Source organism: Myotis nattereri, assembly GCF_964212035.1.
Source record: "Myotis nattereri genome assembly, chromosome: 11".
Lineage (NCBI taxonomy): Eukaryota > Metazoa > Chordata > Mammalia > Chiroptera > Vespertilionidae > Myotis > Myotis nattereri.
Genome location: NC_138086.1, coordinates 17,147,933 through 17,172,791, shown reverse-complemented (window position 1 = coordinate 17,172,791; position 24,859 = coordinate 17,147,933). Strand labels below are relative to the sequence as shown.

Below are 24,859 nucleotides of genomic sequence, written 5' to 3'. Positions count from 1 at the left end.
AGGATCCCTCCCTCGCAACCCCGGGCGAGGCCTGTGGGCTCCCCCGCGCCCAGCACCTAGTACCCAGTACCCAGCACCCAGTCCGGGCAAAGTGCAAGGAAGCCGGGCACCTGCGGCTCCGGCCGAGACCCGCGAGGGGCGCGGGGCAGCGCACGTCCCCCCCGGCGTCCCGCCGGTCTCCGGTTCCACTGCGAGTGACGTCCCGCGGCCGCGCCCCACAAGCAAGAGCCGCTCCGGGGCCGGGATCCAGGCTCCGGGGGCCGGGATCCAGGCTCCGGGGGTCCGTGCGCCACAGGGCCCGCAGCTCCGCGGCGGAGACCGGCCTCCCTCCCGGCCGCAGCCTGGAGCCTGGAGCAGCCGAGCGATGACACCAGCGGCGGGTCCCGCCGCAGGACCGCAGCCCCCGTGCGACCGCGCGGCGCACGCCTCCGCCGGAAGGGGGCGGGGCCCGGGCGGCGCGGCGAGACCCGCGGCGGCGCACGGGGTGGTGCGTCCCTGCCGGCCCGCAGCCGCGCGTTTCCGGCGCGCTCCCCCGCGCCCTGCGTCCATGGTCTCGCCCGCCCCGCAGCCATGTTGGATCGTGCGGCCGCCGCCGCCGGAGGAGGGTTGGCGGAGCGGGGAGTGTAAACGCGGTCGCCGGAGCGCGAGGACCGCGGCCGACCGGCCAGAGCCTCGCCGGGCCGGAGCCGGGGGCTCCCCTTCCTGCGCGCGGCCCGCCGCCGGCTCCTCCTCCCCGCGGCCGCCGCCGCCGCCTCCTCCTGGCGCCGGAGGAGTTGCGAGATGCTGAGCCTGTGACTCCCCTCCTCCCGCCCCTGTCACCGAGGGGAACGCGCGCTCGCCCACTCGCCGGAGGAGACGGCCCCGGACTCGCAGCCCCGCCGGCGGAACCATGAGCTCCGGCCAGCAGCCGCCGCCGCGGAGGGTCGCCAACGTGGGGTCCCTGCTGCTCACCCCGCAGGAGAACGAGTCTCTCTTCACCTTCCTCGGCAAGAAATGTGTGGTCAGTGGCCGAGACCCGCGGCGCCGCCGCCGCCGTTCCTCCCGGGCCGGGGAGGGGGAGTGGGAGTGGGCAGGAGGCGGGGGCGCGCGGAGGGTCGGGCTGCCGGCCAGGCCTCCCCCGGCCTCGGGCCCCGCGTCGGCGCCCCGGACCCCGCTCCCGAGGTCCGCTGCCCGGGTGCGGCCGGTGCGGGCCGCCGCGGCCCCCGACGCCGCCTCCGGAGCTGCCCGGGAGCGGGGAGTCCCCGTCCCGGAGCCCCGATCGGCCAGGTCCGCACCCTGGTTGCCGGTTCAAACTTTGTCGCGGGGAGGTCCCGACGCGGGGTTCTTGCCGGAGCGGCTGGGTCGTCGCCCCCGGGCCCCCGTCCCGGCTTCACCTGCCGCTGGGTCTCCACCAGGCCAGAGGTCTCAGCCGTGGGTCGGTGGGGGAAGGAAGCCCAGATATGAATGAATCGGGCCGTGGAGTTGTTTTTAATGCCCGTGGAGAATTGCAGGAGGGAATGCAGTCGGGCGCATCGGTTCAGGACGAGGGCAGGCCATGCTCCTGCCTCCCCTTGCAGAGCAGGGGGGCTTACTCCTCTAGGAATCTCGCCCAGAGGCCTGGTCATCCCTCTCCTCCCCACTGGTTTTTCTTTCTTTTTACCTTGGTGGGAGGAGGGGCGGCTCCCCCCACACCCCTGCGCAGGGGAACCGAGATCTGTGGTCGTTCTTGACCTTTGGGGGCCTGCGAGTGAGCCTTAGGTTGGTGGTGTGCGGCCTAAGACCCCCCCCCCCCCCCCCCGTGCCGGTTGGGAGCCGGCAGTTCCGCGGTGGGAAGGGGCCGGGGCCGGGGCCGGGGAATGTGTGTTGTTGACGGAAGCGTTCCTGACATTGGCTGCCGCCGCTCCTGGGGGTGGGGAGGCTCCGCGCCGCGGCGCAGGCCTCGTCCAGCGGCTGCTCCCTCGTCCAGCGGGTGCAGCCGCCCGCGGCTGAGTTTGCAGAAACGCTGCTGCGGGTCCCTTTCTCCCCTCGTTGCTCCGTGAGCACCTGCGGGGTGGGTGCCGCGGGGACCCACGAAGCACCTGCAGAAATGTCCGTGGGACCGTCCTGCCACTTGGCGTAGTGGCGTTCAGTATGTCAAGACCTGCTACACCTGCTTTGGAAGTTAGGCTTGGACAGTTTCCGGGGGAATTACTGCATTAATGGTTAACTGTATAGGAGTCTACCCTTTGTATCCTGTCCTGTCCAACTGGACATTGAGTCGGGACAGTCCGTTCAGATGTGTTTCATATTTCAGAAGTTAGAGCTTAAAGGACGTACGTTGAGTTGACTTACGGAAAGAATGAAATAAGAGAGGTGGCTTAAAATCGGAATTTTGGCAAACTAATGTAAAGATAACCAAGTATCTTTACTTGGTTATCCCCACCCCCCAGCTTTTTTTAAACAAATGAGAAAACTGTGCCAGTGAACCCTAAGTCACAGAGCAGTTTAGTAATGTGACCAGAACTAGGAAACCACGACTCCCGATGCCTAGTCTGTTGTACTTTCCACTACATCATGTTGTCTTAGAAGTGGTTTTTCTCTCTTGTTACTGGTTTATTTCTACAAGTGGTGTTAAAAGAATAAGAACTTCTGTTCAACCCAACATTGATGTAATTAAAGTTTAAGGTTCTTATTTAAGCCCTAATTTATTGCATATCTCCAACTTAGGTAAATCTCTAGCACTTTAAATGTTCAATTATCTGCAAATGGAAAATAAAAACGTGGTTGGTTTATTACATTTGCTGTCAGCAAGTAGTTGTATGTGCTTTGTTTTACATACCAAACACATTAGCTTTAGGCAGGAAGGACATTGCAAGTCTACTGACTAATTGCTCTCTGCTTACCTATAAGGATTACGGGTTTCAATAAATGACAGATGTGGAAGAATACAGTGATAAAGATAACATTGTTTACTAGTTAGTGTAAATGGGTTGCCAAATAAACTGTATTCAGCGCTTAATTTCTTTATGTCCTCTATTAATAAACTTTACCTTTTGAATTTCTGTCATTTAAAAACCACACTGCTATAGTTACCTGCTCTCCTGGTATGAAATTATTGCAAAGATTACTTTAATATTTGACATTTCCAGTTATTAGAGAGTAAAGTAAGAATGATATTTTAATTTTTGGAACAATCTTTTTTCCCCCCTTTGCTGACTATGCAGGGGTTTTTTTTTTGTTTTTTGTTTTGTAGTTTAAGATAATACTGAAATAAGTTGTTTCATTTTTTTTTTTTTTAAAGTTCCGCAATAAGATTTCCACGTCAAACCAAATTTGTTAAGCAAGTGTATTCAGGGGAGTAGTTACAGTGCCAGCTCTCAGGCATTTCAGTCTTTCATTCACTCAACGAATATGTATTGAGTAACTAGATGTTGAGGTCAAACCAGGGTTAATGCCTACCCTCAGGGAGCTTTCTGTATAAAAAAGAAACAAATGTGTAAACTGATGTGTAAGTCAATACTTCAGAGTGATATGTAAGAAGCTGCATGTTACCCTGGAAACTGTTGCTTAGTAGTCAGACAGGAGTTCAGACTCATGTGGTCACTTTGCACAAGGTAAGCTCCCTGTCCTCAAATTAGTTTTCTCATCTCCGAAATAGGGATACCACTTATGGGGGCAGTGGGGCTGTGGATTAGGACTGTATGTAAATATATGGGCTATTATTTTTATAAAGACTTAGGGGACCAAAAGAGAGGATGAGTAAAAGCTTTTTTAGAATGGTGTATACTTAAATATTTAAGATTAGTGGGCACTCCCCCAGGTTAATGAGAGGTATGAAACTGCTTGAAAAGTCAGGAGACCTACTAATAATAGTATGTTATGGAGCAAGGAGGGTTTCTGCTTGGGTTCTCAGATTTAGTTTGCATTGGAATTATGTGGAGATGATCTTACAAATGCATATAACTACACTGAATTCCTAGATGATATTCAAATTCAGTGGGTCTGATGTGGAACTTGGGCATTTCGATTTTTAGCAGGCTTCCCAGAAGACTGGCACCTGTCACAGTGTGAGAACCACTGCTGCTGTCCATAGTTTTCTGACAGGGTAACCCTGAAGCACATTGGACATGTTAATAGGTTTCCCCTGAACCTTTGGTCTGTATTTTGTGAATTAAGGTAAATTAAGTTAAAACAGGTTATTTTAGTACAGCATTTCTCCATCCCTTTAAGATATCAGTGTGTATTTATTTCATAGATGTGAGAGAGAGACGGTTCAAGTATTACACTCCTTAGTGAGGAACCCAAGGCCAGATTTGACTTTTAGAAAGTTTAGGGAGGAAGGGGGAGGCACCACAGGAGGTGGATTGAGGATGATGAGAATGAGGACAGAGGAGGTCAGATAGGTGTTTATATAGTCAATGTGAAATGTGTTGAGGGCCTGAATTAAGGCAGCGCTGGTAGGAATTCAAGGATAATTAAAAAGACCCCAGTAGGATTTCTTCCCCTTCAGATAACAGGAGTTAGGGAAGGGAATTGTTATAAAGACAAGTATAGTCACCAGCAGGAGTCTGCAGAACTTTCTCACTGGATGAAAATATACTCAGATGTAAGTTGAGACTGTATTGATGATGGTTTCATGGAGAAGGCGAATCTTCAGTAAATCTTTGTTTTTTCAGTTTTTAAAAATAGATTTTGTGAAAGTTGAGGTTTCATTTAAAGTTATATGTAATATATGTGTTATGTACTTCTTCATAAAAGTAAATAGTTCATTAGCTGGTAGTGTTTTCTAGAATAATAAAAAAGGGCTAAAACAAGATTATCAGGTTTTGTTTTGTAGTTAGTTTTGTTGTCTTTCGTGTAGTGTGGTTTAACTTATTTTCTATAAAGAGTATGTGCTCTCTTGCCAAGTGGAGTTTAATATATAGTCCTGAGTAGGAAATTAGGTAAGGATTGGAAAAAATAGAACCTTATACTAGCTCTCTGCAACCAACCATCTCTGGCCTAAAAGGATTGGGGTTTAGTAATGTTGTTGGCAGTTACCTTTCCCTTTCATACTCACCTGGTTTGTTTGTTTCAAGATTTAATGATACCATTTTTATTAACCAACTTTAATCTTTTTTTCATTTAATTTCTAGTACTTGCTTATATTCTTTAGGTGTTTGTTTTCTCGTCCTGTATATAATTCTGGGAGATTGGACTTTATGCCTGTGTAGTTTTCTGTATGTATATAATTTTGATAACATCTAACAGACAGATCACTGAATACTCTTTGAATTGTTCTAATTGCTAACTTGTTTATTGCTTAGGAACTCATTCAGCAATTCTTACTGCTTCATCGGGTTGTTAAGATCTTCCATTTCTAATGTTCTACTAATAAAGTCTTCATTTGTTAAGAAAACAAAGTGGTTTAATGTTGCTACTGATAGGTGGTATCAGTAACTGCTCAACAGTTACTTGTTTCTGCTCTAAATCCTTAAATAGGTCTAGATAGACTGAGGGAAGGGTGCTTAGAGGGATCATTGTGTTGATGAAGGCCTGAATTAAGGGAGTTAGGGCTAGGAATGTATTTCACCTTGAGTAATGTGAAAGGAAAAAGGTTAAAAATTCATGGGATTTGGAATATACAAAACTGAGAAATTAATCTTTCCTCTAGTATAGAGGAAAAGGGTGACTACAAAGTAACAGAGTGGATATTTACAAGAATCCAGATCTGGGTTATAAGCTGTATAACATTGGTTTTCAACCTTTTTCATCTCATGGTACATATAAGCTACTAAATTCTGCAGCACACCAAAAAATAGATTTTTTTGCTGATATGACAAAAAAAATGGGCATGATTTTGATTTCCTTTGTACTGGATGGCTATTGTGTTGGCTGTTGTCACTTTTTTATTTGACAGTCTAATTGAAGAGCGGTCATTTCCCCTGACTAAATAGTCAGGTATTGCATGTTTTAAAAATTCTGGTGGCACACCCATTGAAAATCACTGCTCTATAATACAGGAAAATTTCTTAACCAGTATGAGCCTTAGTGTCTAGATTTGTAAAATGGGCTTAGTCAAGGATTTATAAAATAATGCAATGATGTATGTAAAGCACCTAGAGTGCCTGACACTAAGTGTTCTGGGAGTTTGGAAAAGCATGTGAAAGAATGCCATCATTAGTACCATTCCTGTTACTGGCAAGAACGTTTTAAAGTAAAAATTTGAACTCTGTATTTTATTTGTTTTGATTTAGGCAAATTCTAACAATTGTATTTAAATGTTAGTTAATTACAGAGTATGTGAATTAGAGTTAAGCAGTAGCTGGAACTAAACTATGGGGAATTCTAGGCAGCCTTAGCTAGCACCCCTGGCTGCTGACCAAAGAGGAAAAAAGGGATTCTGGTATAAGAGTTAAACAGTTCCTGGGTTTTAGTCTGTGCTCCACTACCACCAGTTAATTGTGAACGTGAACAAGAATCTCTGCCTTTAAACCTCCTTTTCTTAATCTGAAAATGAGGGCTTGGACAAGATAACACCAGTCTTTCCAGCTTTAATGTTCTATCATTATAACTTTCTAGATGCCAGGGACTCTGTAGCAGGAAAAGAATAAATAGCCTTCAGTTAATTTTGGCATACATGTGTTTTGCACTCTGGAGACAAAGATAGTATATATCTAAGTGAAAGGTAGATAATCAGAAATCATTTCATTGCAAATTCCCATTTCTTACTAACCTTTTCCTAAGCATCACAATTTAATAAATATTTTACTTTGAAAAGTCAGGTGAACATCATTGAAAGGCATTAGTAATAGGATTGTCAGTCTTAACTAATTTTGAATTATTTCTTGTGATTGCAAAGAATATTTGGCTTATTAGAAGTGTGCTGCCTTTTAATTAAGATGGAGTTGTTTCTAAGAGTTTCTCTTGTTGACAAATTAATTCCAATTAGAACTTTATTTCTTACATGAAATTTTATTAGTGATATGATATTTAGCCCTTTGCGGTCGTATTAAATTTGGACATGGGTGCCGTACTGGTCGGAATTAATTTCCATTGAAAGAACAGTGATATATAACATGCAAGATTATGAAGGATAAACAAGATTTATTAATTCTTTTTTGGAACTACGTCACTACTCATAGAATTACTACAAACGTTATCACTTTCTACGTCAGAGTCAGTATTCAAGGTGCCAAAATAAAACTCTTCATCGTTACTTTCAGATTCGCAGTACACTTCTTTCGGTAACTTTCTTTTTGCCATTTTGGAGTATTATTTTGAACTATCTTAACAAGCGAGAATGCCTAATTACAGTTAAACGTAATTTGTAAAGCTTTATTTGAAATTCTGCGAAGTATCTCCGAAGCTTGTGGATTTCTTCACTCTCAAAAGGCGTCTGACTCGCCACGGTGTTTTGCATGGCGAGTGTGGAACGACCGTGTTTGTTTATATTGAGTTTCAATATCTCCGATTTGTCGGGGCAATATTTTGGTTCGTGACAAGGTCGCTTAGACACTTAAGAGCTTTCAGAGAAATTATGAACTGATACATGAATGAATAGAGTTAAGATTCGTACGGTTCCTTGCTGTGGTGGCTGAGAGCATACGACCGGAACGGTAAAAAAGCTTTGGTGGCTGAGAGTAGACAAACGACCGCAAAGGGTTAATAGAGTTCACTTCTACTGTAAAGCTTCTGGAAGCAAAACAAGTTCATACATTCTTGTCTACAGTAACATATATTACTAACTGTAAATATATTTTTATTGGTGTATGACTGAACAGTCTAGTATTTTTAGGTGTTAAGTATTTTTAAGTGTTCAGTAATTAGAAGATTTTCACATATTTAACTTTATTCATAAATACAGTGTACAAAAGTATATTCTGCTTTTATCCGTATCAGTATTCTTAGAAGTAGTAGTAGATTACACCACTATAATATCAGTATAAGAAAATGAAATTATTAAGGAAACATCACTTTCATTTTGGAATCAGTGTTGTAGAGGCAAAGTGAAACAAAAAGGAAATAAGAAAGACATTCAGTAATATAATGTGCTGTTAAAAATGATATGAGGAGATAGAAATTATTATGAGCCAAATATACAATAACTTTAGGGCAAGTTTCATTGTAAAGTTAGACTTTATATTAGATTTGGAGAAGTTAAAATTATCTAGTATTTTTAAGAATTAAAATAGAGGCGAAGTTGTTTATTATACCTCAGGTTCCAAAATTAAAAATTTTAAGTGAAATGCTTCCTCTAGTATGGTGAATACTTTTATTGCCATAAAAATATCAGATGATACCTAAATATCTAAGAAATTTTCATAATGAACTGATTGGTTTATAAGCAATGCATAAATTTAGTCAGAAACGCAGATGATTTTCTTTACTTTTTATTAATGAAATATCATCATGATCAAGTACTGAGGACTTACTGAGTACATAGCCACCTCCCAGTACCTTGAAATACATAGAAGGGAGGAATAACTAAGGTTCAGTTCTTATCCCTTCGTTGCTTACTACATAGCTGGGGAACACAAAAATTATGCACACAAAAACTATGTTTTAAAGCTAGTCTATCATAAAAATTTGCATAGAGAGGAAAGAGGGATCACTGGGATACATCATTGTGGGGCGTGAACATAGAAGGACCTTATGAATTTATGTCATAAGGAAGCAGCTCAGTGGAAGTATGGGGAAATGTGGGAGCAAGTTTGGAGTAGAAAATTTGCATGGAGTATTTGGAAGTATTTAATAGATTGGCTTGGCTAAAACTGAGAATTGTATTTTCTTGAGGAAATAGTGAATGATGAGGAAGGGTAAAATGATCCCAGATTTTGGAAGATCAGATTTAGAGGCTGAGCTTTAGTCCCTAAGTAGCAAGGGATCTAAAGATTTTTGATTCAAAAAGTGTCGAGATAGGAAGGATCTAGAGATGGGGAAAACTGGAAATTATTTATAATAGGAATGCTTTAAAGTTTATTGCACACTTTTAAAAAAATATTTCTATTGATTTGAGAGAGAGAGGGAGAGAGAGAAACATCAATGATGAGAGAGAATCATTGATTTGCTGCCTCCTGGGGATCCAGCCCGCAACCGGGGCATGTTCCCTGACCATATGACCTTCTGGTTCATAGGTTGATGCTCAACCACTGAGCCATACTGGCAGGGCATCTACTAAACACTTTCAGACTGTTATCTCAGGAGGCCTGGGCTGGCTAAGGAACCTGAATTATAGCAGCATCCGCAACATAAAAAGGATTATGAGAGATATAAAGTCCTTGGTCTTTGTGCTCAAGGCACACACCATCTAGCCCTCACAGCATTTTTCCTTACTGCTGCCAGGAGTGGTCTTTGAATACTCAGCATATGCCTAAAGGCAGCCACACTAACCAGTCCAGGTTCATAGTAGATGAAATCTAGTTGCCATTTCAAAGCTATATTCTAGAAAACACTGTGAAGAAAAAAAAAATAGCTTTGTGAATTCCAGATGACAACAGAACCTCCTAGTGGAAATGGCTAAATTAGTAAGAATTGCAGGACTAGAGCTTTGGAATCTTTTGCGGAGTGTTGTTATTGAGGTCTTGTAAGTGGAATTAGATCTGTGATGGTGTCAGTGCAGGTCAAGATTACAGAGGGAGGCAGTCTGGCTCGTTTTTGACTTGGCCAGCATTTGAGAAGGATAGATTTCAATGAGGAGTTGAAAGGGAAAAAAGATGTGCTCTTTAATTTATCAGAAAATGGTGTTATACATATTCTGTAATTTAAACTTTTTCACATATTAATTTAACTTTCATATATTTTCACTTCCATTTATATCTGTCGCAGACTTTTTATTACTTCATCCTGTATTTTATGCATTTCTTGTAACTTCTTAACCTCTAGGGCTGCCATAGCCAACTACCATAAACTGGGTGACTTAAAACAAATTTATTTTCATACTTCTGGAGGCTAGAACTTCGTAATCAAGGTATCACAGGGTTGGTTCCTTCTAAAGACACTGAGAATCTGTCCCATCCATGCCTCTCTCTCTTAGCTTCTGGCATTTGCTGGCAGTCCTTGATGTTCCTTGGCTTATAGATTCATGACTCTGATCTCTGCCTATATAATCACATGGTGTTCTCTGCTTGTCTGTCTCTGTCTTCTCTTATAGGACACCAGTCATTGGATTAGTGGCATTCCTAATGACCTCATCTTAACACATTGCGGAGGGATCACGAGAATGGGCATGTTTTCATATTACACAGTGTTTTACAAAGTATCCTACTTTAAAAAGATATTACCTTGTAAGAACATGTAATAAATAACTTCAAAATGCAATGGGTATTTAATTTTAAGGTGTGCCTTTAACATTTATGTAAAAATGTTTTTTGTACTCATTCAGTAGAAACGTATCTGGCCACTGGATAAAGCTAGCAATAAAACTACTGGTCTGCAATGTTAACTTGGTGGTATTTACAAAGAACCTCTTTCCAAATAAAGTCACATTCACAGATACAGGGGTTATGACTTCCACATATCTTTTAGGGAGACACAATTTAGCTCAACAGTGGGTATGTTTACTTTCCAAGTTTTTGCCTTTAGAAACAATGCTAAAATGAACATTCAAATACATATTTTTATGTATCCTTTCCAAGTATTTCTATAGAATAAATTCTAAGAAATGAAGTTGGAGGGCATTAGAAATACTAATAGAAATGGCTGGATTGTCTTCTCAAATAGTTGTTACCAAACTCTATATATTCTCATCAACACTAGGATTTAAATTTTTTTTTGCTTTTGACAGTTGCACTGGCCAAAAAAGTCTCATTGTTCCATTTGTAGTTAATTATCTTTACATGTCTGTTGGTCATTTATATTTCTTACGTGAATTGCTTTTGTTGTCTTTAGACCATTTTTCTACCTGGTTTTTTCATAGTAACTGGAAGAACTCTTTAGGGATAGTAATTAAATTAAAAATTACAATGTTTTTGGCAGTCGTTTTGTTTATCTTTGATAGAACTATTTGGTGTTTTTGGTCACTGTATTGGTTTTAAATTTTTGTGTATCAGGTTTTTATTTAATACTGTCCTAGCTCAGAATTGCAAAAATATTTACTCACATTTTCCTAGTACTTTTATGGTTTTATTTTGAACTTATTATCTTTGATATTTTTGGAAGTGACTTTGGAAAACGAGTATAGTAGAAATCCAGCTTTATATGTTTACAAATGGCTAGTTATTCCAGTACCACTTATTTTCTCCCACCTATTTGAAATGCTACCTTTATAATTTACTTAATAAATTACCAGATTGTTTAGATCCACTTCTGCATTCTCTTCTATTTATTTGTCAGTACACAGAGTTTTAAATTCGTGTAGCTTTATAATGATGATATTATTTGATTAGCATTAAGTCCTTCATTACTCTCCTTTTCAGTATTTTCTGGCTATGTTTATGTGCTTATGCATAATATTTTTTGAGTACAAAAGTAACACCCAATTATACTCATTGTTTAAAGTGTGCACACACGCACACAATGTACTGTACAGAGTTAAAGGTTAAAATCATCCTTTAACTCTCATTTCTCAATACAGCTAGGCTCCATAGAAAGCTCTTAATTGTTTGATGTGACTCTTCCCCTTTTTATATGCATAGGATGTGTATATTTTATATTTACAGCTGTCTGCATTTTACCTAAAAGGGGTTATATTCTGGGCAGTTTATATGAGGTACATTTAGAGCTACCTCAAGTTAAAAAAAAAAAAACAAAAACATTTTTATTATGGAAACTTAAGCACATACAAAGTAAGATAGAATTATCATCTCATAGCTAATCTTGTTTGCTTTATATTCCTACCCACCTTCCCCACTCTGACCCCCCAACCCCCCCCACACACACACCTGAATTATTTTTAAGTAAATCCCAGGCGTGTGAGATTTCTTTTTCTCCCCTGATCATTTTGGCTAGATGTTTATTAATTTTTTTTTTAATGGTTTTAGTTTAGTCCTGGACAGGTGACTTAGTTGGTTGGAGGGTCATCCTGCACACCAAAAGGTTGCTGGTTTGATTCCCAGTCAGGGCACATACCTTGGTTGCAGGTTCTATCCCCAGTTGGGGTGCATATGGGAAGCAACCGATCGATGTTTCTCTATCTCTTCCCCCTCCCTTCCTCTCTCTCTAAAATCAATAAACAGCTCAGCTGGTGTGGCTCAGTGGTTGACCACCTGGTACTTGGTCAGGACACATGCCCGGGTTGCAGGCTCGATCCCCAATAGGGGGCGTGCAGGAGGCAGATCAATGATTCTCATTAATGTTTCTATCCCTCTCCCTCTCTCTTCCTCTCTGAAATCAATAAAAATATATTTTAAAAAATAAAAATAAATAAAATCAATAAACATATCCTTGGGTGAAGATTAAATAATAGATTTTCTTTTATTTTTCTTGTTTTCTACTAATATTTTATTGGCTTCTACTCTGATCTTTATTATTTACTTCTGGTTAGTTTGGGTTTAATTTACTTCTAGTTTTTCTTAAGGTAGTAACTACTAAGGTGATTTGAGACCTTTTTTCATCTTGTAATACAGATATTTAGTGCTATCCATATCCTCCTAAATATGCTTTAGTGGCATCTCACATATTGGATATGTTGTATTTTCATTTTTATTTTTTAAGTTGCTTTCTGATTTTCCTTTTCATTTCTTGGACCCACTGGTTCTTTTAGATGTATGCATTTTAGTTTCCAGAGATTTATGGATTTTTTCCAGATGTCTTTCTATATCAATTTCTAACCTAATTCCATTTTTTTGGGAGACTATATATGAATCCTTTTTATTGAGCAGTGTTTTATAGCCCAAAATGTCATCTAAATTGGTGTTCTTCATACACTTAAAAATATGCATTCCAGTCTTGTTGGGTGGAGTATTGAGCAAATGTTAATTATATCAAGTTAGTATATTTTCTATTTGCTCTATCAATTGTTGAGAAAGGAGTACTGAATTCTTCCACTATATAAATTTGTTTCTCTTTGGAATTCTATAGTTTTGCTTCATATATTTTAGATGCATAAACTTTCATAGTTATGTCCTCTCAAAGAATTAACCATCATGAAATGACCCCCATCGTCCCTGATATACTTTGTTCTGAAATCAACTTTGATATTAATATAGCCACTGAAACTTTCTTTTGATTAATGCTATAATCATTTTTGCCCAACTTTTAGTTGGGTTGTTTGTTTCTTATTGTTGAGTTTTAAGAGTTCTTTGTCTAAACACATTCACTATTAGATGTGTGTTTTTTCATATATTTTCTCCCTGTATGTGGCTTTTCATTCTTTTATCAGTGTTTTTTTGTAGAACAGGTATTTTTAATTTTAATGAAATCCAAATTATCAATTTCTTTCATAGATTGTGCAGGTTTTTTTGTTGGTATTTCTAAAAAGTGAATCCCAAGGTCACCTACATTTTCTACTGTTATATTTTGGAAATTTTATAGCTTTGCATTTGACATTTAGATCTGTGACCAATTTTGCATTAATTTTTATGAAAGGTGTTAAGACCAATGTCTAGATTGGGGTTTGTTTTTTGCATACGGATATTTAGTTTTTCACCATTTTTCAAAAAGATATCCTTTCTCCATTGGATTGTCATTGATCCTTTGTCAAAGATCTGTTGAATATGTTGGTTTACTTCTGGGCTCTATTCTCTTCCACTGATCTGTTTCTTCTCGCCAAAATTACAATACCTTGATTACTATAACTTTATAGTAAATCTTGAAGTCAGATAGTGTCAGTCTCTGACATTGTTCTTTTTCTTCAGTGTTGTGTTGGCTAGTCTGGGTCTTTTGCCTTTCCACGTAAACATTTTTTCTCTTTATTTTATTTTATATATTTCTCCCATATAAACGTTAGAATCAGTTTGTTGATACCCACAAAATAACTTTGGGATTCCCTTGAATCTATAGATATAGTTGGGAAAAACTGACATCTTAACAATATTTTGTTTTCTGATCCATGAATGTAAAATACCTCTTTTTTATTTACATTTCCTTTTATTTATTTCATCAGAATTTTGTAAACATAAAGCTCTCATATATATTTTGTTAGATTTATACTTATTTTTCTTTTCTGTGTGTGCTAATGTAATTGGCATTTGTTTTTAAATTATAAATCCCAGTTCACTGCTATATAGGAAAGCAGTTGACTTTTGTATATTAACCTTGTAGCCTACAACTTTGCTATAATTGGTTATTTATCCCAGGAGTTTTGTTGTTTTTTTAATTCTGTGGGATTTTCTTTATAGATAATCATGCCATGTGCAAGCAAAGACAGTTTGTTTCTCCCTTTCCAATGTGTATTTTTATTTCCAGTTCTCCTTGCATTAGGTAAGGCTTCCAGTACAGAGTTGAATAGGAGTGGTGAAAGGGGACTTTGTTCCTTGCTTTGTACTTCATACTGAGTCAGAAAGCATATCGTTTGTTAGTAGTATGTATGATGTTAGTTTAGGTTTTATAGATGTCCTTTATCAAGTTGAGGAAGTTCAACTCTATTCTTAGTTTGCTGAGAGTTTTTATCATGGGTGTGGGATTATATCAAATGCTTTTTGGCATCTATTCATGTGATCATTTGGTTTTTCTTCTGTAGCTTCTTAATGTGATGGATTACTTTAGTTGATTTTTTAAAATTTTTGTAAATTTTTGTTAATTGTTAATCCTCACTATAGGATGTTTTTCCATTGATTTTTTTTAGAGAAAGTGGACTGGGTAGTAGAGAAAGAAACATCAATGTGAGAGAGACACATTGATTGGTTGCCTCCTGCAACACTCTGACTGAAGCCAGGGATCCAGCCTGCAACCAGGGTACAAACCTGCAATCCTTCAGTCCATGGCCCAACACTCTCTCCATCCAGCTGAGCCAAATCGGCTAGGGCACTTGAGTTGATTTTTGAATGTTGAATCAAATGCTGCATATCTGGAATAAATCCAACTTGATCATGGAATATAATTCTTCTTATGTATTGTTGGTTTCAACTTACTGAGAATATTTTCATCTATGTTCATGAGATGTATTCATCTGTAATTTTGTTGTTGTTATAGCTTTGTCTGGTTTTGATATTAGGGTAACTGGCCTCAAAGAATAGTTATTGAGTGTTCCGTCTGCTTCTGTCTTCTGGAAGAGATTGTAGGGAATTTGTATAATTTCTTAAATGTTTAGTGAAATTTGTCAGTGAAACCACGTGGGCCTAGTGTTTTCTGTTTGGAAGGTTATTCATTGTAGATTGAGTTTCTTTACTAGAGGTTTATTCTGATTAGCTAGTTTTCCTTGGGAATTTTGGTAGATTGTTGTCCTTCAAATAATTGGTTCATAACATCTACATTTGGGTACATAGGTCCTCTTTCATTTCTGTTATTTTTGTCTTCCCTCTTTTTATCTTGGTTACCTTACCCTGTCTAGAAATATATCAATTTTATTGGTCTTTTCATATCTCCCTTTGATTTCCTGTTTTTTATTTCATTGATTTCTGCTGTAATTTTTTTCTGCTTATTTTGGATTTAATTTGCTCTTTTTCTAGTTTCCTAAAGTAGATGCTTAGTTTATTGATTTTGGATCCTTTTTTGTTGTTTTCTTAGATATGCATTCAATGCTATAAATTTCCCTCTAAGCATTGCTTTTGCTGTATCCCACAAATTTTGGCCCAGAATGTGGTCTCTCTTGGTGATTATTCCATGTGAGCTTGAGAAGAATGTGTTGTTGGATGAAGTCGTCTATAAATGGGAACTAGTTCCAGCTGATTGATGGTTGGATGGTGTTGAGTTCAACTCTGCCCTTACTGGTTTTCTGCCTACTGGATATGTCAATTATTGATAGAGGGGTATGGAAATCTCCAGCTAAAATAATCAGTTCATTTGTTTTTCCATGTGATTCTTTCAGCTTTTGTCTCAAGTATTTTGATGCTCTGTTGTTAAATGCATACACATGAAGGATTATGTGTTTTTGGATAATTGACCCCTTTATCATTATGCAATGCCCCTGAAGCATTGTTTTGCCCACAATTAATATAGCTACTACAGCTTTTTTCAGTTATTGTCAGCATAGTATATTTTCTTTTATCCCTTTGCTTTTAGTTAATTTATTTGTTTTATTTATCTTTTGAACTATACCTTTATTAATTTCAGAGAGGAAAGGAGAGGGAGAGAGACATAGAAACATCAATGATGAGAGAGAATCATTGATTGGCTGCCTCCTACACGCCCCCTACTGGGGATCAGCTCACAACCTGGGCATGTGCCTTTGATTGGGATCAAACACGGGACCTTTCAGTCCACAGGCAGTTGCTCTTTCCATTGAGCCAAACCGGCTAGTGCCCTTTGCTTTTAATTTATATGTCCTTATGATAAATACAGGTTTCTTGTAGGCAACATATAGTTGGTTGTTTCCTTAAATCCACTCTGTCAATCTATCTTTTATTTGGTGTTTTTAGACCATTTACATTTAAAGTGTTTATTGATTAATTACATTAATACTGACTATATTTGTTAACTGTTTTTTTATTTATGGCCTTTGTTTTTTTCACTCTTATTCTGCTTTGTTTGGTTTTAATTGAACATTTTATATGATTTCCTTTTCTTTCCTAAGAAGTAATTTATACTTTTTTAAAAAAAAATTTGCCATCATTTGTAGTTTACACTTACAATCAATCTGTGTCCAATTTTAAATGGGTGGTAGCAGTACCTTGTTTTTATTTTTAATTTTTATTTATTGATTTGAGAGAGAAAGAGAAACATCAGTTTGTAGTTTCAGCATAGTGTATTTGCTGAAATGTTTAGTAAAATTTAGTTTCATTTCATTTATGCATTCACTGATTGAGTCTTGTATGTGCTCTGACCGGGATTGAACCTTGGCATATCGGGGCAACTCTCTAACCAACTGAGCTACCCAGCCAGGGCAGTAGCAGTACCTTACAACAGAGAATGCACATTGCTTCCTCTTATAACATTGCTGTTATTCATTTCACTTACCCATAAGCTATAACCACCAAATGCATCTACTTTTATGTATTGGCTATTAGAAATTTTGAAATTGCTTATATGATTCACATTGTATTTCTATTGTACAGTGCAAGTTTGGCAGTTTTCAAAGTAATATGACAGAAGTGCAAATCATCTATAAATCCCGTCACCCAGGAATAACTAATTAACATTTTTGTCTATATCCTCCTGGGTTTGTTTATGTAAATTTTTTTGCACAAATTCTTGAGTAATGTACATATGTGCTTACTCTCAGCAAACGCACCTCATAAGCACAGACATGAATTTTTTATTGACAGTGTTTCATGTCAGTGAATGTATCGTTTTCAATGGCTACCTATGGATTTACCAATCTCCAGGGATGGACAGCATCACTACTCTTGAATTTGGGGGTATTACTAAGTAAAATAAGGGTTACTTGAATACAAGCACTGGGATATTGTGACAGTTGATCTGATAACCAAGATAGCCATTTAGTGACTAATGGGTGGTTAGTGTATACAGCATGGATATACTGGACAATAGGATGATTCATATCCGGGTGTGATGAAGCTAAGTTTGGACCTTATTCTTAACATATGGGAACCTATGTTCACCTATAAATAAAAAGTGAGAGGCAACAAACATTTATTTGAGATCGATTGATAAAAATAGTTAATCTGGAAAGCACTGATTCAGACAGAAATCGGAATAGTGTTCTGATTAGGAAACAAAGGCAATGGGTATTTGTGAGAAAGGGAAGGATAAAAATTATTATCAGTAGAAGGAAGGCATTTCTATTGGTGTAGATAACAAAACATAGTGATGTTAATTCTAAACAGTGTTTTTAATTTCAATTCAGTAGTATAACTGCTTTCTTGTTATCTTTCCAACTAGTTTGGTACACAGGGTTGCTTTAGGCAAATTCCAGAGTCTATCTCACCCTGTTTTAACACCCAAAGATTTGGGGCATAAAACGTGCCAGGCGGTTCCGCTAGAATAGCAGCTCCAGCTCCATTTTAAAGTAGCTCTGTTTATATTATTGTTTACATTATTATGTTTTTAAGCATGAATCTATTAAAAGATAATTGGTAATAAGAATTTATAGAGAACAAAATAGATACACTAACACTGTAAAAGGTCTGCTTAAAGGGAACTAGTTGCCAAATAATTTACACATTAAACATAGAACATTCAAGTTATTAAATGTATACATAGGATCTAAGAGTCACCCTTTCCACTTACTAGTATAGACAACATCATTGGCTCGTTTTTGTCTTTACATAGTATAATTTTATGGAGTTACTGTTACTATATAAAATCCTCACATTCCCTCTCCACCCCCAAGTTCATGATTTATTGATGGTAAAGATCTTTTAAAAGAGAAAAACAACAACACATGATCCACCTTTTATTTTGTCAGCTAGCTTCCTACTCCTTTGTGGAGGTTGCAGTCAAACATCTCGTTATGGGTATTCATTTCAGTGATAAAAACCAGAGCTAGAAATGCTCATGCATTTTGAATAAAAGTTGCCATTTGAAACTAGCAACATTGAGCTTTCTAAGGAAATACATAAAACCCGATGAATAATTTTTCAAATTATTGACTAGGTAATTATTAATGTTTAACACTACAATTTTAAATCTGCAATTGTGAATAAAGTGCCAATATTAAAAACTTCAGAAATGTTCTGCTGCCCCCCTTCTTCTTCTTCTTCTTCTTCTTCTTCTTCTTTCTTCTTTCTTTTTTTTTTTTTTGCACCTAATTCTTATGCATAATGTATGGTAGAGTCTCAAATGTTGTACTTAATGTCCTTAAGTTAGGTTGTACATTGAATTTAAACTTATTTACTCTCTGATTAACCTTATCTTTGCATGTCCTTTCCCCCACCTCGATTGTACATATAAAAGTCAAACACTTTAAATGTGTTTGTATACACACACACACACACACACACACACACACACATCCCTGTGAGTTTCTTTAAAAACGTGAATAATATGAGTTGCTACATATAAAATAACAAGTATGGAAGACAGCCAATTGAATTTTAAACTTATCTTGATTAATCATGTTTAAAAGTTCAGAAGACTTAAAAGGACAGTTTGTGAAAGAAATGATAGACTTTGACCTTCATTACAGACATAAGCTATCATTGCCAAAGTTTGCTTTTTTATTAGTTTATGCTTTTGGACACTATGCTATTCTATTTTCAGCAATGTTCACTTTTAATTTTTAAAGGGAAACTTACAAGTTACTAGAAATTCTTCTTGGATTACAATTTCTAGATAAGAAAGATGTTTCTTTTTGTTTTATTTTTTCCTCCCAGACTTGTACCATAGTGTGACTTGAATTGGTATTTTTCGTGTGTGTGTGTGTGTGTGTGTGTTTCAAATCAATATACAGTCATTTGAAAAGCTAAAATATTCACCTGGTTGAAAATCAAAAAATATGTAAAGCAATTGAAAAGTTTCTCTTCCATCTTGTCCATACTTTTGCCTACTTTTTCCTTCCCTGACAAAGCACACACACAGAACCCCTAACAGCTTGCAACTGTTTCTAGTTACCTGTGTCCCTTTTTAAACAGTTTTATTTATACTTTAGGCAAATGCAAATTACTTATTCTTGTTACTGCTTTTGTGCCTAAATGTAAGCATACTATTCCCTTCATTTTATATCTAGCTTTTTCCTTCTGTAAAGTATCTTGTCATTACTTAAAGAGCCCCCCCCCCTTTTTTTGCAGCTGTATAGTATTGTATAGCTGAAGTGTGAAGTATGTTTTAATTGAGTGGGGTTTTTTTTAATCTAGGAAATTTCACTTACCTGAGTAATTTTGGATAATTTTCAGGTTCTAAATATTTGAATTAATAAATGTAAGATTTAAAATATTTTAATAGAAGTCTTTTAAAAATGTGTTACCTTTTAACCCAAGTTTAGTTAAATAAACACATTATTGAACTTATTTCAATTCACATATGATAAATTAGGTCACCTATGTGAACAGTTTGATTATGTAACATTTCTCATCCCTGCTAATTATCAGAAATTTATACCACAGTATTTTATAAATTTATTACTATTCTGCATAGGCAAGATTGTTTGAGTAATGCTTGCCTATATTTTCTGATCATGTGGGCTCAACTGCAGGGAACTGTGGCAGTTGTGCTTTTGAGAAAGCACTCAATTCTGCTTTCTATCAGGAGAGTTGTTATTGGTATTATGAGTCCTAGTGGGGAAAACCATGTACTTACTTGCTATATCAGAGATCATACATTTTCCTGTGCCAAGCTTTTTGTTTTTTCTAAATGAATTTTAAATTTCTCAGCAGGTTTGCTTCTTGTTGACTTTGTGATTATGTATTTCATCTTATTCTTTAGCAATTCCTGTTCATTAAAGTATAACCCAACCATTTGTGTAGTTTGAGAGGACCTAGTTACCTGACTAGTCCACTGACTTTTTTGAAGGTAATTTTCTTAGTAAGTAAGGCTTATTGAAGAGAGGAACTGCTGCTTCTTTCCTATGATTTGGATGACTGAAGCTGACCAGAGTGTCTTGTTAGGCAAACTCATGTTGCTTATCATCATAATTAGTAGGATATAGCAGGTTGAGTGTTAACACTTTGGCCCGGGAACCGGGGGGGGGGGGGGGGGGGGGGGGGGCGTGTCAGCTAAGGGATCCTATAGATCAGTGGTTCTCAACTTGTGGGTTAGGACCCCTTTGGGGGTCGAATGACCCTTTCACAGGGGTCACCTAAGACCATCGGAAACACATATATAATTACATATTGTTTTTGTGATTAATCACTATGCTTTAATTATGTTCAATTTGTAACAATGAAATTGGGGGTCACCACAACATGAGGAACTGTATTAAAGGGTCGAGGCATTAGGAAGGTTGAGAACCATTGCCTTTGGGGGTGGAACGACCCTTTCACAGGGGTCGCCTAAGACCATCGGAAAACATATGAGTGGTTCTCAAACTGTGGGTTGCGACCCCTTTGGGGGTCGAACGACCCTTTCAGAGGGGTCGCCTAAGGCCATCGGAAAACACATACATAATTACATATTGTTTTTGTGATTAATCACTATGCTTTATGTTCAATTTGTAACAATGAAAATACATCCTACATATCAGATATTTACATTACGATTCATAACAGTAGCAAAATTACAGTTATGAAGTAGCAACGAAAATAATTTTATGGTTGGGGGTCACCACAACACGAGGAACTGTATTAAAGGGTTGCGGCATTAGGAAGGTTGAGAACCACTGCTATAGATGAAAACCGAGATTTGAAAGGTGAGCAAGGTTAGCCAGGTAAAAGGAGGGTGAGAGAGGGAGGATGGAACTGAAATAGGACAGGGTCTTTTTTTCTTCTTCTTCTTTTTTTTTCTATTTTCAGAGAGGAAGGGAGAGGGAGAGAGAGATAGAAACATTAATGATGAGAGAGAATCATTGATTGGCTGCCTCCTGCATGCCCACTACTGGGGATTGAGCCTGCAACCAAGGCATATGCCCTTGACTGGAATCAAACCTGGGACCCTTCAGTCCGCAGGCTGATGCTCTATCCATTGAGCCAAACCAGCTAGGGCGAAGGTCAGGATTTGAGAGGATCATGAGTTAGAGAAAGACTGTCCCATGTATCTTCAAAATTTAATGAGACAGAGGAGACCTACATGGCGACAGGCAGGACCTGAGTTAGGGTGAGAGAGTGAGTGGATGAATGTTTGTGAGGGGCAGTGTGGATGGGTGTGGTGTGGGTGGGCATCTATGTGGAGTAGGAGTTCCGGGGAGTGGTTCAGGCACTTCTGTCAGAGGAGCTGCCAACTGCTATGTGCTGCTGGGCCTGGGAGAGTGCTCAATTTGAAGGAGCAGGAAGGTATTCCACAAGGGGGCTGCAGGGAATGGTTCTGTGCCAGTGCCCCTAGACCACAGACAGATGCACATGGCCCCACTGCTGGGACCCTAAGCACCAGACATACAGACCAGACATAGCAACTTGGTGTGCCTGAGGACCAGCTGGCTACATTGACAAGCAGTGCCTGGAGCCTACCATATTGGTAGTGGGGGTGGGGGATGCCCTGCCCACCCTGCCCCATCCATAGTGGGGACTCCTGGCTTCCCCACCTCCTCCACAGTGGAGGACCCAACCTCCCCTGACTTGTCCATGAGCAGAGCGATCAGCCCACTCTGCCATATTGCCCCAGCCCCTCCACCAGTGGAACAGCACCCAGCCTACTTCACCCCTTCCACCAGAGAACAGTGCTCAGTCCTCCCTGCTATCTTGACACGTGGCCCACCTGGACACAGGGACCTGCTGCTCTAACCATTTGACACCACCTGGTAGATGTCACCTGACACCCCCATACACACAGACCTGCCACAGCGATCCTGGTGTCTAACCTGGAACCACCATATTAGACCCACTGCTGCAACCCAGCATGGCCAGTCACCTCTGGATGCATGTACCTGCCCCTGCTACCCTTGTCTGCCTCGCCGGGTGCACCAGACTACCGGACTGCTAAAATGAAGAGGCAAAGAAACAACCCCCAAATGAAAGAAGCGGAGAAATCACCAGAAAAGGAACTAAATGAAATGGAGGCAAGTAGTTTGTCAGAAAAAGAATTCAAAGTAATGGTTATGAGGGTGCTCAAGCAGCTTAGAACTACAAACAACTTAATGAGAATTGTAAGTAACTTAATGAGAGCTATACCAACATAACAAAAGAGGTTGAGCATCGACCTGGGAAACACCGGTTCGATTCCTGGTCAAGGCGCATGCCTGGGTTGCAAGGTCAAATACCAGTGGGGGGCATGAGGGAAGAAGCCTATCAATGTTTCTCTCTCATTGATGTTTCTATCTTACCGTTCCTCTCCTCTCTCTAAAATCAATTTTGAAAAACATATTTTTTAAAATGAAGTTGAAACAATAAGAATCAATGGGTAGGGGAGAATGGGTGGGAAGAGATCAGCCAAAGAACTTGTATGCATATATGCATAACCCATGGACACAGGTTATGAAGGCCTGGCACAGGCTGGAAGCGGTCACTGGGGGGTAAACGGGACCATATATAATACTTTCAACAGTAAAGGTTTATAAAAAAAGAAGAACCAATGGGAAATGAACAATAACATAGTTGAAATAAATAATACCCTGGGAAGATTCAGTAGTAGACTAGAAGAAGTTGAGGGCAGAATCAGCTAATCAGAAGAGAAGGTAGTAAAAAACACACATTCAAAGTAGCATTTGGGGGAAAAAATATCAAAAAGCAGGAGGAGCTTTGGGACAACATGGAGTGTAACAACATCTGCATAATTGGGGTACCAGATAAAGAGGAATCTGAGCAAGGACTAGAGAACCTGTTTCAAGAAATAATGACTGAACACTTCCCTGGCATGGTGTCACACAGTGCACACAACAAAACACAGTTCTAATCAACATGAACCCAAAAAGACCCACGCTAAGACACATAATTAAAATGCCAAATGTTAAACACAAAAAAAATCTTAAAGGCTTCAAGAGAGACAGAAAGTTACCTACACAGGAGCTCTCATTAGACTGTCAGTTGATTTATCAATAAAAGCACTTCAGCCCAGAGGGAGTGACATGAATTATGCAAAGTAATGAAAAGCAAGGGGCTGAATCCAGGACTACTCTATCCAGCCTGGCTGTCATTCAAAATTGATGGTGAAATTAGGAGCTTCACAGACAAAAAAGGCTAGAAGAATTTATTACCATCAAACCAGCACTGCAAGAAATCATACAGTGACTGTTGTAAGAAGAAATAGAGAGGGAGGAACATAGGCATAAAGAGTAAAATGGCAGCAAATAGTATCAGTAATAACCTTAAATATAAGTGGCTTAAATGTGCCAATCAAAAGATCTAGGGTAGCTGAATGGATATGGAAACATGACTTATATATATATTCTGTCTATAAGAGACTCACCTCAGAACAAAAGATTTGAAAGTGAGAGGATGGAAAAAGAATTTCCAGGTAAATGGAAATGGAAAAAAAAAGGCTGGGGTACAGAAATACTCATATCTGACAAAATAGACTTTAAAATGAAGACCATAACACAACACAAGGCCACTAAAGGGGTTGATCCAAAAAGAGGATATAACCCTGATAAACATAAATGCACCCAATCTAGGAGTACTCAAATATATATTTTTAAAATTCAGGAGGAATTAAAAGGAGAGATTGACAGCAATATAACCATGATAGGGGACTTGAAACCTCACTGAGATCACTGGATAGATCCTCTAGACAAATCAGTAAGGAAATAGCAACTCTAAATGACACACTAAATCAAATGGATTTAATAGACATTTTCAGATCATTTCACCCCAAAGCTACAGAATATACATTCTGCTCAAGTGCACATGGACTTTCAACAATAGATCACATGATAGGACACAAGCTAAGTCTCTACAAATTCAAGAAGATAGAAATCATATCAAGCATTTTTTCATCACGATGGTAGGAAACTGGAAATCAACAATAAAAAACATTCAGACACATGTAGGCTAAGTAGCATGTTATTAAACAAGTAATGGGTTACCATTGACATCAAGGAAGGAATCAGAAACTTCCCAGAAACAAATGAAAGTGAACACCCAACAACCCAAAACCTACGGATCACAGCAAAAGCAGTCCTGAGAGGGAAGTTCATAGCACTACAGGCCTACTTCAATAAATAATAAAAATTGCTAATAAACTGTCTAACCCTACAGCTTGAATAACTAGAAAGAGAACAAGAAAAGCCCAGAGTAAAGACAGAAAGAGGCAGAGAGAAAGGAAGAAAAGAGAAAGAGCAAGTAGAAGGAAGGAAATAATGATCAGAGCAGAAATAAATGACATATGGATCAATGAAACCAAAAGCTGGTTCTTTGAAAAGATAAATAAGATTGACAAACTTTAGCCAGGCTCATCAAGA

General features: G+C 39.1%; 1 protein-coding gene across 2 annotated transcripts in view; it reads left to right on the top strand.

Annotated features, from left to right (window-relative positions):
* Nucleotides 1-450: 450 nt before the first annotated feature.
* Nucleotides 451-24,859, top strand: part of WASL (WASP like actin nucleation promoting factor) — an 87,467-nt gene continuing 63,058 nt past the window's right edge. For both annotated transcript variants that reach the window (XM_081102560.1, XM_081102559.1), the window contains exon 1: nucleotides 451-1,000. In XM_081102560.1, the coding sequence (XP_080958686.1) occupies nucleotides 890-1,000 (111 nt within the window). In that variant the 5' untranslated portion in view covers nucleotides 451-889. The remainder of the gene's footprint in view (nucleotides 1,001-24,859) is intronic.